Raw genomic sequence first — 15,542 nt, 5'->3', positions numbered from 1 at the left:
ATGTCTCCCCTCTCCTGAAAAAACCTTGTCTCAATTCTTCTATCCCTAACTTATCATCCTATATCTCTTCTACCTTTTGAGGATAACTTGTCAAAAGGTCAAACTATAATAAGTGCCTTCATTTTCTCTCCTCTCGATCTCTTCTAAACCCCTTACAATCTGGCTTCCCCTTATCATTCCACCGAAACTTCTCTCTCCAGAGTTACTAATGATCTCTCCCTTTTTCTTCTCTGTCTCTTTCTTCCCTCTCTTTTTCTCTTTCTCTCTCTCACCACATGCACAAACACATATACACACTCACATATACATGCATATACATATACACACTCACATCCAATCCATCCAATCCAATGGCCTTTTTTCCATCCTCATTCTCCTTGACTTCTCTGCAGCCTTTGACACTCTTAATCCCTTTCTCCTTTGTTACTCTCTTCTCTCTAGGATTTAGGGGCTCTATTCTCTCCAGGATCGTTTATTCATTTCACCAACCTGCATGACAGATCCTTCTCTCTCTCCTTTCCTGGATCATTATCAGGTCATGCTCTCTAACTAGAGGTATTTAGAGTTGTGGCCCTGGGACCTCCTTCTTTTCCCTTCATTTGGTGAGCTCATCATCCCTCATGAATGTAATTACCATCTCTATGCTATGATTCTCAAACCTATGAAGCTTATCCCAATTTCTCTGCTGACCTCCAGTCTTCCATCTCCAATTGCCTCTAAGAAAACTCAAACTGGATGCCCAGTAGATATCTAAAACTCAATTATGTCCAAAACTGAACTTATATATCTTTCCCCCTAAATCCTCTCCCCCTCCCCCATCTCCTTCCTTTGGACCCATATTTCCAGTCCCTAAAGCTCACAACCTCAGACTCAACCTGGATTCATCACTATTTCTCATCTCCCATTTCCAATTTCACCTTTGCAACAGCTCTCCAATATGCAACTTTCTCTCCTCTGACACCGTCACCATTTTGATGCAGATCCTCAACATCTCATACTTTGATTGCTGCAATAACCTGCTGAGGGGTCTAGCTGCCTCTCCCCATTCCAGTCCATCTTCCATTCAGCCAACAAAGTGATGTTCCTAAAATGCACGTGAGACCGTATCACCACTCAATAAACTCGAGTGGCTCCCTATTGCCTCCAGAAGCAAATCCAAAATGTTTTGTTTGTCATTCACAGCCTTTCATAATTCAGTCCCCTTCTAGTATTCTTCACTCTTATTCCTCACACATTCTTCTTCAATCCAGTGAATTGGCCTCCTATTTGTTTCATGAATGAGATATTCTATCTCTGGGATCCAGGCATTTTCTCTGCCTCTCCCCCATGCTTGGATTGTTCTACCTCTTCCACTCCATCTACTAAATGTTCTGCATCCTTTAAGTCACACCTAAAATCTCATTTCCTACAGATAGCTTTCCTCAACTCTTTTTAATAATTCCAGTACTTTTCATTTTCCGCAATTAATAGTTACCTATTAATTGAAATTATGGGTTATTTGTACCCAATTTGTGGTCAAAAGACCCTTTTGAGCTCATATTGGTCTGATCAGCCACAATCAGATGCTTTTTACATTGACACTGACATTGTGATGTCATTTTGATCCTCTTCAAGTAGGAAGGACAACAATAAATCCCAGATACAAATAGTTTTGCATTTGTTTGTTTAAATATTTGTTCCCCTATTAGGTTGGAAGCAACTTCAGGGCAGGGACAGTTTTACATCACTTTTTGTATGCCCAGGGATTAGCACAGTACCTGACACAGAGTAGGTGCTTAATAAATGTCAATCGATTGATGGAACAGCTGTTCTCTGTGAGTTTTTACAAATGAGTTTATATTATAAGTCAATAGCATTTTTGCCTACCTTATCTCTTCCCTTGGCAAATAAATCAATTGTTTGCTGAATAAGATACTTTTTAGCTGGAAAAGCATTTAAGTTTTAAATTAAATTAAAATTAAACAAATTTATTTAACTTCCTTTTTTTGACAATTGACTTAAATAAGCTAAGCTTCTATATAAAGTTCCTCTCAGAGGTATCTGGGTCTTTTATTTCATTCAGATTCCATTTACTATCATCAATTAATTAGACAATCAGTCTAAATGGGTCAGGCTGTAGCTGTCTTAAGCATATGTCATATATTTTTTCTCATTTTAATTTTCTAATAGCTTTATGTTAATTTGGATATTTGCTCAAATGAGTTGGTAGTATGACTGTATAAAGAAACAAAAAAAATGAGAAATGTCTTTTATATCAGCAAACAGTAATTTCCTGTCTATTAGAGCTTAATAGTTTTCACTTTCTGTGATATATATGATTTGTTGCTCATTGTGTACATAATGAGCAACAAATCATATATATCATAGAAAGTGAGAACTATTAAACTATTAAGCCTCTTTTCTAGAGGTGTAAGTCTGAAACTTTGGTGTAGAACTACAAGTCTATTACATTCCTTCTCCCTGGTCCATATTTTGTTATTCTCTCTTCACCTTTTCCCACTTTTGCATTAAAGTTTCTGAGTACCAAAATCTTTGATAGGGGAGAAAGGATTGTATCCCTGATTTCTCTGATCTAGAGAACCCCTAGATGAAGAAATTCCCTCTACCATTTCAAGTCATTCTCTTCTTGAATACTGGGCCTGGAGTCAGGAGAACCTAGGTCCAAATGTGGCCTCAGCTATTTGCTACTTGTGAGATCCTGAGCAAGTCACTTAATCTTGGTTTACCTCAGTTTCTATAACTGTAAAATGGGGATAGTAACAGCACCTATCTCCCAGGGTGTCTGTGAGGCTCAAATAAGAAAGTATTTGCAAAGTACTTGGCACTGTGCCAGAACATAATAGATGCTTAATAAATGCTTGTTTCCTTCCTTCTTTGCAATTTATAAATAAATGCTGGCGGAGACACTGAGAAGGTGGCTTGCCCAGGATATCACACATCCAGTTTCAGTCAGAGCTGATCACACCCAGGTCTTTCTGGTTCCAAATCTGGCTTTGTATCCATTACCCCTGTTGCCACTCGTTTCAAAGTATCTGATTTAATTTAGAGGAGTTGATGGGGTTTTTTGGAAAATTTCTGTCCCTCTTCATCTCTTAGGCTGATCTTTGGAAAACAGACTCAGTCTATTGTTGGGACTATATTCAAACTCTTTCTACCATGGTAGAAGTTGGTGCTATTATGATCCCTGTTTTACAGATGTAGAAACTGAGGCTAAGACAGAGGAACCCAAAGTCACACAACCGGTAAATATCTGAGGCAGAATTGAACTCAGACCACTTCCAAACTCCACTATGCTACCTGGCTACCTTAGAGAAGCCAGGATCATCTCAATACCAAGAACAGCAGACATCAGAGAAGAACTTTGTAGAAGCTGCTAAGTCCATCTGAGGGGGATGGAATGAACCTTAAGAATCTGTGACAGCTAGTTATCTCTGCTCTCAGCTCCCTGGACGCTGCGGGTTGTAGCTGATTTCCAAGCACAGATTCAATCAATGAATAGATCAAAACAAAAACAACAACAACAAAAAATAGGACAAAACAATTAAACACGCATTTATTAAGCACTTACTATGTACTGTGTTAGGTGCTGGGAATACAACCACAAAGAATGAGACAGTCCCTGCCCTCAAAGAGCTAACATTCTATGGGAGGAAGAAATACAAGATACACACCAAGTAAATGCAGTTGGAAGGAGGGACTAATAGCTCCAAGGCCTCCTGTAAGAAGTGAATTTGAACTACAGCCTGCACCAGATTAAAATGGCATTGGGAAATTTAAAAAATAAATAAAAATACAATAAAACATAGATAATACTTATATGTGGTTGTCTAAGTTGTTATGTGACCCAGAGAGATTATTCTCTATGGTTTAGTGGCCCCCATTTTTATTTGAGTTTAATACTGCTATTCTAAAAAGAATTTAGAATTCTAGGAAAGACGGATGTGAGAGGGCACGCAGCCCAGGTTGGGGGGACAATCTGTGTATAAGCATGGGGGCAAGAGATGGAATATATTATGTGAGAGAAACAAGCCCACCCATTCAATTGGAGTATAGTGTGTTGTGGGAGGGGTGTATGTACCTCTGTGGGGGGGAGGGAGGACAGAGACAGATTCAGAGATACAGAGAGAGAGAGAGAAAAAGTGCTTCAGAGAGACAGAAAGGGAGGGAGGGAGAGGAGAGGGAAAAGAAGAGAGAGACATACAGACAGAGACAGAAATAGAAAGACAGAGACAGAGACAGAGAGAGGGAAGGAGGGAGGGAGGGAGAGAGAATAAAACTTAATAAGCCTGGGAAGGCAGGTTGGGATGAGGTTATTAAGGGACTTAAATGTCAAAGGAATTTTTATTTGATCCTAGAGATAAGGATGGGCGGCTAGGTTGCGCCATGGCACACAGGGCACCAGGTAGGGAGTCAGAAAGATTCATCTTCTGAGTCTTAGTGGGACCACAGACTCTACCAGCTGTATGGCTTTGGGAAGTCCTTTAACCAAGTTTGCCTCAGTTTTCTCAGTTACAAAATGGGCTGCAGAAGGAAAGGGCAATCTACTCCAGTATCTGTGCCAAGAAAACCCCAGCTGGGGTCATGAAGAGCTGGCTACCACAGAAATGACTCAACAACAGTAAAGTTTCTTGGGCAGGGGAATTGCTGTGGTCAGACGCGCACTTTAGGAACAACCACTGGCAGCTGATTGGAAGATGGGCTAAAGCAGGGAGAAACCTGAAACCAATTAGAGGCTATAGCAGTAGTCCAGGTAAAGAAGATGAAAGTCTGAACTAAGGAGATGAGTGCAGAGAAGAGGAGACACAGGGAAGAGATGTTTGAAGCAGAACGCACAAGATTTGGCAACTGTTTGGATGGGGATAGGGAGAAAATGGGTTGTGACCTGGGTTGTGACTGGAAGGAGAGTGGTTCACTAAGAGGAAGAGGGAGGTTTGGAAGAGGAGTGGGTTTAGGGGATAGATCATAGCTTCATAGAGCTATAGCTGAGGGACTAACAACTTCATTTTACAGATGAGGAAACGAAGGCCCTGGGAGGTTAAAGGACTTCCTTGTGGATAAACAGTAATGTGAGTAGAAATCAGAGGCAGGTTTTGAATTTAGACCTTTAGATCCCATTGGATTTCGATGCTACCAGAATAACTTCTGTTTTGGACATGAGCTTAGATGCCTGTGGAACAGCTAGATTGAAATGTCTAAGTGAGCAGCTGGAGTTCAAGAGAGCTTAGGGCCGGAATTATAGATCTGGAAACCATAGGGGTAGAGATAAAAAACTGAAGCCAGGGGAGTCCGTGAAGAGAGAGATGGAAGCAGAGATTCAGAGACATAGAGGCAGAGATGGACAGGGAGCCAGAGAAATATAGAGACAGAGATAGAAATTCACAGAGAGTAAAACAAAGAAGAAGGGAGACAGAAATATAGAGAGGCAGAGAGAAATTCAGAGAGAGAAACAGAGAGAGAGAGAAAGGGGGAGACAGAGACAGAGACAGAGACAGAGACAGAGAGATTCAGAGAGAGAGAGTCAAAGAGATAGAGACAAAAAGACAGAGATAGAGATTCATAGAAAGCAAGAGAGTGGGAGAGATAGAGAGGAGGTACAGGAAATCTCTATCCAGGCCCTTCCATTTCTGAGCTCCTTTGATTCTTGGGGCCATGCAAGGAGCAGACAGTCTTTCTCCTGCCTCATGGTTGGAACTCCCTACTCTGCTTAATAAATAAATATTTACAGAATGGAACTGAATTGCTGTCTGACCCATCCTGTATAAGGTGGTTTTGTGGGTCCCCCCACTTCCTACCCTTCCCCTTTCCCACAACCCGCAGAGAACTCCAGCCAGAGGGCCTGCGGGCAACAGGCATGAAAAGCCCTCCAGAGAGGCAACGGGAGGCAGCCTGTGTGTGAATCGGGTTTATTTACAGTCAGTAATAAGCAAAATAAATATTCTCAAAGGCTGAAACTACGGGAAAGAGAAAAGGAGAGTGGTATCAGCCTAGGCAGTGGGTGGGGAGGACCCCAGGCCTCCGCCCCGCTCCTCTCCCACCGGGTGAAGACTAGCACGTGCCCATCATGTTTAGGGGAACCCCAGAATGCACCGAAACTCAGCAGGCTCCCCAGGGCCAAGGAACAAACAAGAGGGGAGATAGGTCTGTGTGGGAGAGGAGGCTGGGGGGGGGCTGGAATCAGATGTCTGAAGCCTCCTCTTTACATTCCTGGGAAGGGAAGTGGGAGGGGGTCCTGGGGCCTATCCGCCCTGACTTCCTTACCCCACACTCCCATTCTCCTGGGACTGCAGCATCAGCAGGCAGGGATTAGGGGCAGCTCACGCTTGGTTGAGGTTGAAAGACGGGATTTGGGGAGGGGGGCCGGGGGTAGAGAGCCCTCCGGGGGACTGCTGTTTCAGCAGATCACCTCCCCCTCCCTCTGGCCGGGGAAGGGGCAGGGATCTCGCGCTCTGCTGTCTGTGGGATCTGTAACCCAACCCAAGCAAACTTCTTAGCACCACTGGCTGTGGTTCCAGATCTGGCAGCAGGTGACGGGGTGTGGACATTGCTTGGAGGATGCCCAAGTCCTCATCCAGAAGAAGGCCCAGCAGGTCCGGGCGGGCCAGCGCCGGGGCTCAGTGATGGGGGCTCATGTCCTCCGTGCCGACCCTGCCCCACACACCCACCACGAAGCTCTCGATGTCGCACTCATTGGCCCCTCGCACAATTCGGAAGTATCCATTCTCTCCCCAGGTTGGGCCCCACGAGTTGGCTGCCGTCTGTTAGGGAAAGAGGGGAATGAAGGGAGCAGGGGAGAGGGATCCCTTCCGCTGCTGGACCAGCAGCTCCCTGACTGGGCCGTGCCTCCCCCGGCCCCCATCCAGGGGCTCTCTGGGTCTCTCCCCTCCTGCCTCCCAGGACATGTTGGGACTCACCCAGTATTTCAGCTTCTGTCCATCGGGCTGAATTTCCTCTCCCCACCTTTAAGACACGAGAGGGGAGTTAGAGCAAGTTCACAGAATATCAGAGCTGGAAAAAGTCCAGCCATTACCCAAAGGAAAACACGGAGGTCCGGAATGGGCAGGGACTGGGCCCGGGTCCCATAGCAAGGCCTCGGATTAGAAGCCGGACCTTGTGGCACCCGGGCCAGGGGCCCTGAGCTACACCACCCACTGCCCTGGCCTCCCCCCTCAGAGGTCTCCAGCCTGGCCTCCCCCTTTCCTCAATCCTCAGTTACCATGGTGACTGGACTTGTTGACTACCAGCCTGGCTTTCCTCCTGGAATGTTTCCTGCCCCGGGGGTCACCCTTCCCCCTCCCCTTCATGCCCTCAGATGTACCAGGAAGGGGGAAGGGGAACAAACCATTCCTTCCTAGTGCCAAGTGGAAGGGGGCAGAGCCCAAGAACAGCATTAGGAGTCAGAGGCCTCAGCCCTGAGTCCCAGCTTCCTCCTGTGTCCATTAGGACAGATTTTATCATCTCTGCCGGGCAGGTGTGGACAAGGCAGAGTCTGACAGGAGGAGGGGGCCCTGTCTGCCCTCCCAGCTGCACTGCTTTCATAGCAGAGTCTAGGAACTCTCTGACAGCGCCTACTCCAATGACCCATTTTACAGAGGGGAAAGACTGAGCCTCAGAGAAAGGAAGGTCTGGACCAAGCCCAGTCAACAGCGAAGCTGGCATTGGAGTCCAGGTGCTCAGATTGGAAATGTGGCCCCCCTCCCCCTTCACCAGGACACCCCTTTGGAGCCCCCAGACGGCCTGCCCAGGTTGCCCAGAAAGCCCTTCTCACCCCGTGATTTTGACAGAGTGAGTCCCATGTTGGCGGTAACGTTCAGGCTTCCCCAGACTGGCCGGCGTGTGCTTATAGATCCCACTCTTGTATAAGAAGAAATCTTCATGCACTTCCAGGAGGGCTGTGGGTACAGGGGTGTCTGATGGGCACTCGCTCAGGGCATCCATCAGCGTGTCCCTTCATACTCAAACACCAGGATCCTCCATGGCTTCTCACCCCCTCCCCACCAAGCCCCATCTCCCGTCAGGGCTAGGAGTGGGAACGAGGTTCTGCCCTAGGCTGCTACAGACGGGCTGGTGGCCCCGGGCACCCACACCACCCCATTTGTACAAGCTGGGCCCGGACATGGCCTGGGGGCTGCACTTAATGTTAAGGGGAACAGGTCTCTCAAGGGGGTGTCTGCTGAAAGCTCTGCCTGACAAGGGGCACAGAGCCTTCCCCGACAGGTGTAGATGAGGGGGAACGACCATCTCAGGACAAGGTGGGATTTCCAAGGTCTCTCCCAATTTCTGAGCATGGAACCAGGGCCAGGGAGGGAGAGAGGGGCAGAGAGCAGAGGGTGCAGGGGGGAAAGCTTTTACCTTGGACAGGCCCATTCTCCATCAGTTCCTTCATGATGTCTTTCTCCTAGGGAATGGGTTGAGACTGTCTGAGGGGTCCTTAGAAGCCAGACCCCCCTCTCTCCATACCAGTTCATGCCCTTGCCCGGGCTGCCCTGCCCCAGAGGGGCTCCCACCCCCCCTCCCCACCCCATCAGCCAGAAAGCCCAGACTCTCACATGGGAGGAGAGGCGATAGGGAGGTGTGGCCTGGTAGATGTGGTTAGCGTGGGTCCCGTTGTTGGGGCACTGGGCAGTGGCCTGGCGTTTGCCCCGGCCCATGTGGCGACTGTACATCATGCACGGGGCTGGAGGGGCTGCCCCGTTGTGATTCCCCTCAGAGAAGGGGTAGCAGTTGTTGGACACCAGCCTGTGAGGAGACAGTGGGGAGGTGGGGGTGGAGAAGAAGGTAAAAGAAACCCCTGCTCAGTGGGTCAAGCCAGCCTTTGGGGGTCCCTCTGCCCCCCACCTCCTCTTCAAGGGCCAGTGTCCTCTCTTTGGAATTATCCCAGTTCCTCCTCCTACCCTCCCATGCTCATGGACTCCCACTGGGGTCTCTTTCTGCAGCACCCAGGAGCTCCCTCCATGCCCATGTTCTCACCCACGGCGACGCAGGAACCACCAGGCCCTATCGAGCCGCCCACCCTGGCAGCCGTGCTGATTGTGGGTGTTGCAGGACAGCAGGTTCTGAGGGGACAAGGCTGGGCTCATATGACCCATGGAATGGATGGAGATCCGGTCTGAGGCCACGGCTGGAGAGAGGAAGAGGTGGCCATGGGGTCCAGATCCAGGCTCTAGGCTAGGCCATGCTGGTGGCAAATCCTTGCCCAAAACCCAGGCCCAGCCCCAACTCCTAGCCCCAGCCCCAGCCCTGTCCCAGCTCTAGGCCCTAGCCCCATCCCTAGTGTGGGCCCAGCCCCAGCCTGGCCCCAACCCCAGCCCCAGCCCCAGCTCTAGCCCCTAGCCCCAGTCCTAGTCTGGGCCCAGCCCCAGCTCTGCCCCAGCTCCAACTCCCAGCCCCAATCCCCATCCCAGCCTGGCCCCAGCCCCAGCCCCAGCCCCAGCCCTGTCCCAGCTCTAGGCCGTAGCCCCAGCCCTAGTCTGGGCCCAGCCCCAGCTCTGCCCCAGCTCCAACTCCCAGCCCCAATCCCCATCCCAGCCTGGCCCTAGCCCCAGCCCCAGTCCCAGCTCTAGCCCCTAGCCCCAGTCCTAGTCTGGGCCCAGCCCCTACCTGCTGTGGAGAATGCCCAGGAACCTGCACAGTTGCCCTGGTCCAGGGGCTCATGGATTAGGCCAGGCCATTTATTGGAGGCACTGAAGGCTGAGGGAAGAGTTTCATCTGGTGACATGACCATCTACAAGGCACAAACAAACCGTTGCCCCCTGAGCTTCCCCCACGAGTCCTGGGCCTCGGACTGACTCGACGGCCTCCCGCTTTCGGAGTGAGACCCAATAACTGGGACCAGAGTGGCAGAAGAGACGGGTGAGGGGCCTGGGCTGTGCCCAGGATGGGCGTCAGTAGTTTATACGACTATAATGGGCAGTTTGTACTGACTAAACATCCAAGCCCCTTGTCATCTCTAAATGATCTATTCTGATGACCTGCCATCTGTGATTTGGGGAGGGATCCATGCTGAGTCTTTCAGGGGAAAGGGAAAGGAATAAGCACTTATTGAGCACCTACTGTGTGGCAGGGACTGCTTAGTGCTTAACTAATATCATCTCGTTTGGTCCTCATAACAACCCTGGGAGGCAGATGTTACGAGTCTCATTTTTACAGTTTTAGAAACTGAGGCTTAAATAACGGGCTCAGAGTCCCACAGCTCGCTGGATTTGAACTGGACTTCCCCACTCCAGGACCAATGAAGCATCAGGGGGTCCCCCAGCACTTGAACAACAACAAGAAAAGGAGTTTTGATGCAAACATGTTTGTGTTAGAGGCACCTCACCAGACCCACGGCCTCCTGATGTGGAGGGAAGGAGGTTGCCATTATTTACATTGCACAGAGTGGGAAGATAAGACTCCAAAGGGGACAATTCACAGGCTCAAAGACCTTGAGCTAGAACCCTCAAATCTGACAGATGAGGAAGGACGTCCCTGTCTCTCACCAATCTCTCTCCACGTCTTTCATGGGGTCCCTCACCCCTCCTTCTCTGCCCCTTCCTTGCACATCCTCCTGTAAAGGCTGACAAGCTATTTAAGGCCACAGGGATGGAGGCTAGGAGGGAAGGGAGCGCCGCTGAGGGGGCCCCATGACCTGGCCAGCGACCAAGTGAACACAAAAGGCAGGCAAAAAATAGCTGGGCCGGGAAGCCCAGGAGACTGGGGGTCACCGGGCTAGAGGCCATTTCTCTAGCCCCAGGGGTCCCTCTAGGCTCATCTCCACCAAATCCTCTGTCCCTTGCCTAGCCCAGGACACAGATGGAAGTGTTTTTCCACTCAGAGCCTCCTCTGGACCCTTGGGCTTGGGTGGGGGGGTGGAGATAGGGCTAGGGGTGAGAGGATGAGGGGTTGGAGAGGGGACAGGCTCAGAGCCTTTTCTGGACCCTTGGGATGGGGGTGGAGGAGTGAGAGGGGAGGAGGAGGAAAGGACAGGCTCAGAGGCTCCACCTCCATATCTGAGGCCCTAGGCTTATCTCAAGCAAGCACAGCATTGTGGGGTTTCCCAGAACTGCAGGGGTGGGGGGTGGGGGGAAAGGGAGAAGGCTAGATTTGAGCCTCAGTTTCTCCATTTGCAAAACTGGTATCTATCAAATATCAAATAGTCTCCAAGTTACTTCCAGCTGAGTCTGTGAATAGCCCTTTGGCCATAAGAAAGAAGATGCTGACAATGTAAATGCATCCTGGAAGAAACTGGTCAAGAGAAAGGAATCAGAGGCAAATCAGTCTCCAGGATCCTTGGGTTTGGATCCTGGTTCAGATGGGCCAGGATCAGTCATCAAGTTTCTATTGATTAAGTTTTCTCATCTGTAAAACTGTGATAATAATAGTTTGTTGTGAGGATCAAATGAGACAATTGCATGTTCAGAGGTCTGAAAACATAAAGTGCTATATGAGTTATTATTGTCAGAACCCAGATATAAGAGGAAGCTTAGAACATGGAATGTCAGAGCTGGAGTCCTTAGAACCCGGGAGGGAGCTTAGAACCCAGGAGGTCAGAGCTGGGAGGGGACTTAGAACCCAGGATGTCAGAGTGGGGAGGGAGCTTAGAACCCAGGGTGTCAGGGCTAACAGGAAACTTGGAATCTATGAATACAGAATGTGAGGAGAGAGGAAGGAGAGAGGATTGTTGAGCGCACCTAGCGCTTAGCGGAGGGCCTTTACAAAGGGCTGTACAGCAAGTCTAGATGTCCTAACTTCTGACCGGAATCCGAAGCTGTGCGGGGCACAACTGTGTGCCCGGGGTCCCGAGCTCCTGGCGGGTAGGGCGTCTTGGACAGTAACTGGGGCATCCCAGGACCTCCTTGTTTAAAGCTTCTCCAAAGTACTCACTGCACACGGGGACCCCCTCCCCAAACTCACTTGTATCTCATTCATGTTCATGACAGAGGAGGTGGGTCGGACTGTACCCAGACGGTACCGGATCCCTTCATCGAGAGTCATCCCCCAGAAAACGCTGTGGTTCCCAGCTGTCCACCTGCGGGTACAGGAGGGGCAGAAGTCACTGGGGTTCTGGGAGGGGGCAGGGCAGAGACTCAAGGAGAAGGTGCATGTGCAGCCCAAGTGCATGTGGGGGGGGTGCTGGAGCACGTGCTGAGAGAGAGAGAGCCAGGAGGGACATGTCAGGAGCCCCGGGTATTCAGGCCTGGAGCCCAGCGGGCCCTTACCCATAGTTGCCCCGGTTAATGGCATCGATCAAGTCGGGGTTCACCAGGCAGGGCTCCTGGTCACACTCCCATTGCCCATCTTCTTTGCAGGTGCTGGTGAGGAGGAAGGAGAGGGTTAATGCAGAGCCTGGGGGGGGCCCAGTCACACCCCCGGGGAGCTCCTGCCCCTCCTTTGTTCTCTAGCCCGCTTCTAGCAATCCCCGGAGGGGGAGGCAGCAGGAAGGAAACTTCATGTCATGTCAGGAAATGGGGGGGGGTGGTCACTGCTTCTGCACCGTGTGTGTGGGGCCTTCCCAGGAATGCTTCCCCAGTGGCCCTGATTCCTGGAAAGGGCTGGGGAATAGTGGGGGGCGGGAAGGAACCTCGGCCCCTGCTGTGAAGGAGGGGGATCCCATTCTTGGAAGGGAGGCAACAGAGGCTGATTTTGAGGACTCTGCCTAAGGGATCAGGCCTTTAGTGCTCCCTTCCCACACATGGGGTCTTAGCCACTTGCCCTCTGGGAGATGCTGAGGGGCAGGAGAGCAACTGCTCCTTGGGAAGCTGGGAGTGGGCAGGATGGACACTTTGTGCTTATGGACAGTGGGAGAGGATGAAGGGAGCCCTGCACTTCCCGGGGAAAGAGGAAGGTTTCTCTGGGCACCGAAGGGTTAATGTCCAGCCCTCCAGCCTCTCCTCCCAACCCCAAGTCTGGAATTTGGGACCTGCTGCTATACCCGGTTGGCCAGGTCCCATTCCGTTTCTGTCTTGTTCAGACTTGTTCTCGGAGCTCAAGGTTGGGGAAAACTGATAGCCCCCAACTCAAAAAGAATCCTTTTAGTCTCATTTTGTCCGTCTCTAGCCCACTCGCTCCTCCCCCAGGTCTCCAGTGTAACCCCTCCCTCAGAACCTCTTTCCACCCCACCCCACCCCATCCCACCCCACCTCCAGCCTCCAGCTGGCTCAGCCTCAGCCAAAACTGGGCCTGGGCTTCCATCAGGCTCCTTAAAAGGTATTGATTGAGGCCCATGGGAGCCCCAGGGGGTGTGGAGACAGGCACAGTGGGAGAGAAACTTGTACAAAGAGAGAGAGATGGCAGGGAGGCATGGGAAAATCGTAAGGCAGAGGAAGGGGCAGGGAGGAGAACGGGCCCCCCAAGACCCCCCAACTGCCAGCTGGAGTCCCTGAAGATGCTGTCCTGGAGGTCCCGGGGCCCAGCGAGCCCACTGAGCCCTTCCATTCCAGGGGCCCCCAGCCCTTCCCCCCCACCCCAAAGGCCTCGATCACTCACCATCGGTTACAATTGTCTTGGTAGGTCCCAAAGGTTGGGTATACTCGTCCCTGATACATACACCCTGGGGATGGGGGAGGGGTCAGGGACTGGGGTCAAGATGACCAGGCTGGGCCCCTCTTCCCCACACTCAGCCACAGCAGAGACCCTCCTCCCCCTGCCCAGTGTAACCCCACACATCTTGTTTCTGGACAAATTTTTGACACCCTCCCTTGCAGAGTTCAATATCCTTCCCCTTTTCTGTAAAGATTCCCAAGCCTCTCAGTTCCCAAAACACATATTTAGGCACTTGGTAGCTTGAACTGCTCCAGAGGTTGGGATGAGAGGAGGAGAGAGATTGGCCAGAGAGGGTAACCCCCCCCCCCAAGAGCACAGAGCTCTTAAAAATAGAACCCAGGAGTCCCCAGGCATTGGAGGGAGGGAGCCAACAGGGCAAGGGATGTCATTGGTCAGAAAACCTGACGAGAGGCAGGAGCATGTAAATGAGCTGTGAGAGTCCCACCCTCGGGAACTTCAAAATGGGGAGAAAATAGGATTAGACAGATCCCAAGTAGTGACCCCTTCTAGCCATCCTTGGTGGAGACTGAGCGTGGTGCTCCCCAGAGAATGAGTGGTGGTCTAGACACCGGCTCTGGATCCACTCCATCTAAGTCAGGCTAGCTCTGAGAAAGCAGGTGGGTAACCCGCCCTCACCCTCCCAGCAAAAAACCATGGAGACCCCAAAGACCAAGCGCTGAAACTCCATTTCCACTCCCTGACAACGTGGATTATTTGCCTGTTCCCAGATCTAGTCCCAAAGGAGCCGGACCCTCCTGCAGGTGAGTCAGGGGGTGGGGCTGGGTGGGGCCACCAGGCCGGGGTTAGGGAGAAAGGGCAGAGGAAGCCAGGGTCTGGCCCAGGACTTCAGAGCAGTGGTTAGGAGAGCCTGGGCTTGGGCCCTTCAGTTAGACAGAAAGGTTTTCTCAGGGGAGGGAGTGGAGCTGAGCCCGGAGAAGGGGTTAAAGGCCACTTTTCAGGACCATCTTCCTCTTCTTCTTTCTCCTCCCTGATGCCAATTGGAGAAGTTATAATCATAGAATATTAAAGCCAGAGGAGAAGATTTCAGGGAATCAGGGAACATGGATGGCCCCAAAAAATGCATTTTAATTTTCATTTACCTCTAATTAAATTTAGCATTTCCTTCAATTTTTTGTGAATTAAAAAAAATCCAGATAGATTATTCTGAGATGGGGCCAATGGACTTCAGCTGACTGCCAAATGGACCTATGACTTCTCCGAAAGACCCCGTGCTCTAATCCCTTCATTTTACAGTTGGGGTGACTGAGACCCAGAGAAGCAGCGTGCCAAAGGTCACCCAGCTACCTAAACTTAAACATGAGTCTCCTGCCTCCAGGTCTGGGAAGGGATGGGGCGGGGAGAAGGGCCAGCCAGTCCCGCATACCTTGGATGAGAGGGAAAGGGGGTGGGACGCCCAGGCAGAAGTCCCAGAAGTCAGGGCAACAGTCGGAGACGGTCCGGTTGCAGAAGAGGTCGCAGTAGCACAGGGTGCCCAAGTAGGGCAAGGTGCAGTCGTCCTCCCGGCCCGCGCAGCAGAGGTCTCGTGCCTGGCAGTAGGAGCCGCCCGCGTCCCGGATGCCCCGGGAATGTAAGCCCGGTGCCAGCTCCCTGCGACTTCGGCCGCTCCGGGCACAGAAGGTCCCTGGGCTTGCCAGCAGCAAGACAGCCACCGAGAGGAGCTTCAGCCACATAATGCCTGGAACTGGCTGAGAGGAACAGGAAGCCCTTGGTACAAGAGCAGGGACCCTGCCTCGTTTCTAGTCCCCCGGGGTCTCTTCCTAGTCCTGACTTCCAAAGCAAAAAAAAACCCAAGTCCCTACTCAGCCTGTGGAAGTCTGGGTAAGGAGCGGGGCAAGGCTTGGGAAGTGGGACTGTTGGGCAGCCATTCCTAAACTAGGAGACCAGGACCAGTCCTAGGCTATAAGAATACTGGGGGAAGGATGCCCCTAAGAGTTGGGGAGCCCCTGAGCAGAGAAGCCACTGACTGACTCCTGTCTAGGGATCAGGGTTAGCCACAAGGAGGG

At 51.2% G+C, this 15,542-nt stretch overlaps 1 protein-coding gene across 1 annotated transcript; it reads right to left on the bottom strand.

The window, feature by feature from the left end:
• Positions 1–3,528: 3,528 nt before the first annotated feature.
• Positions 3,529–15,248, bottom strand: TINAGL1 (tubulointerstitial nephritis antigen like 1). Its single transcript, XM_051987781.1, has 11 exons — positions 14,903–15,248; positions 13,462–13,525; positions 12,195–12,287; positions 11,890–12,004; positions 9,598–9,721; positions 8,968–9,118; positions 8,547–8,736; positions 8,350–8,395; positions 7,766–7,889; positions 6,912–6,957; positions 3,529–6,755 (listed from the first exon to the last, which is right to left on the bottom strand). Exons 1-11 carry the CDS (start codon positions 15,207–15,209, stop codon positions 6,612–6,614), a joined length of 1,404 nt encoding a protein of 467 aa, XP_051843741.1. The 5' UTR covers positions 15,210–15,248; the 3' UTR covers positions 3,529–6,611.
• Positions 15,249–15,542: the final 294 nt, after the last annotated feature.

This window comes from Antechinus flavipes, chromosome 3 (genome assembly GCF_016432865.1).
Source record: "Antechinus flavipes isolate AdamAnt ecotype Samford, QLD, Australia chromosome 3, AdamAnt_v2, whole genome shotgun sequence".
NCBI classification, from domain to species: domain Eukaryota; kingdom Metazoa; phylum Chordata; class Mammalia; order Dasyuromorphia; family Dasyuridae; genus Antechinus; species Antechinus flavipes.
Note: the sequence above shows the minus strand (reverse complement) of the source record. Positions and strands in the feature narration are given on the sequence as shown.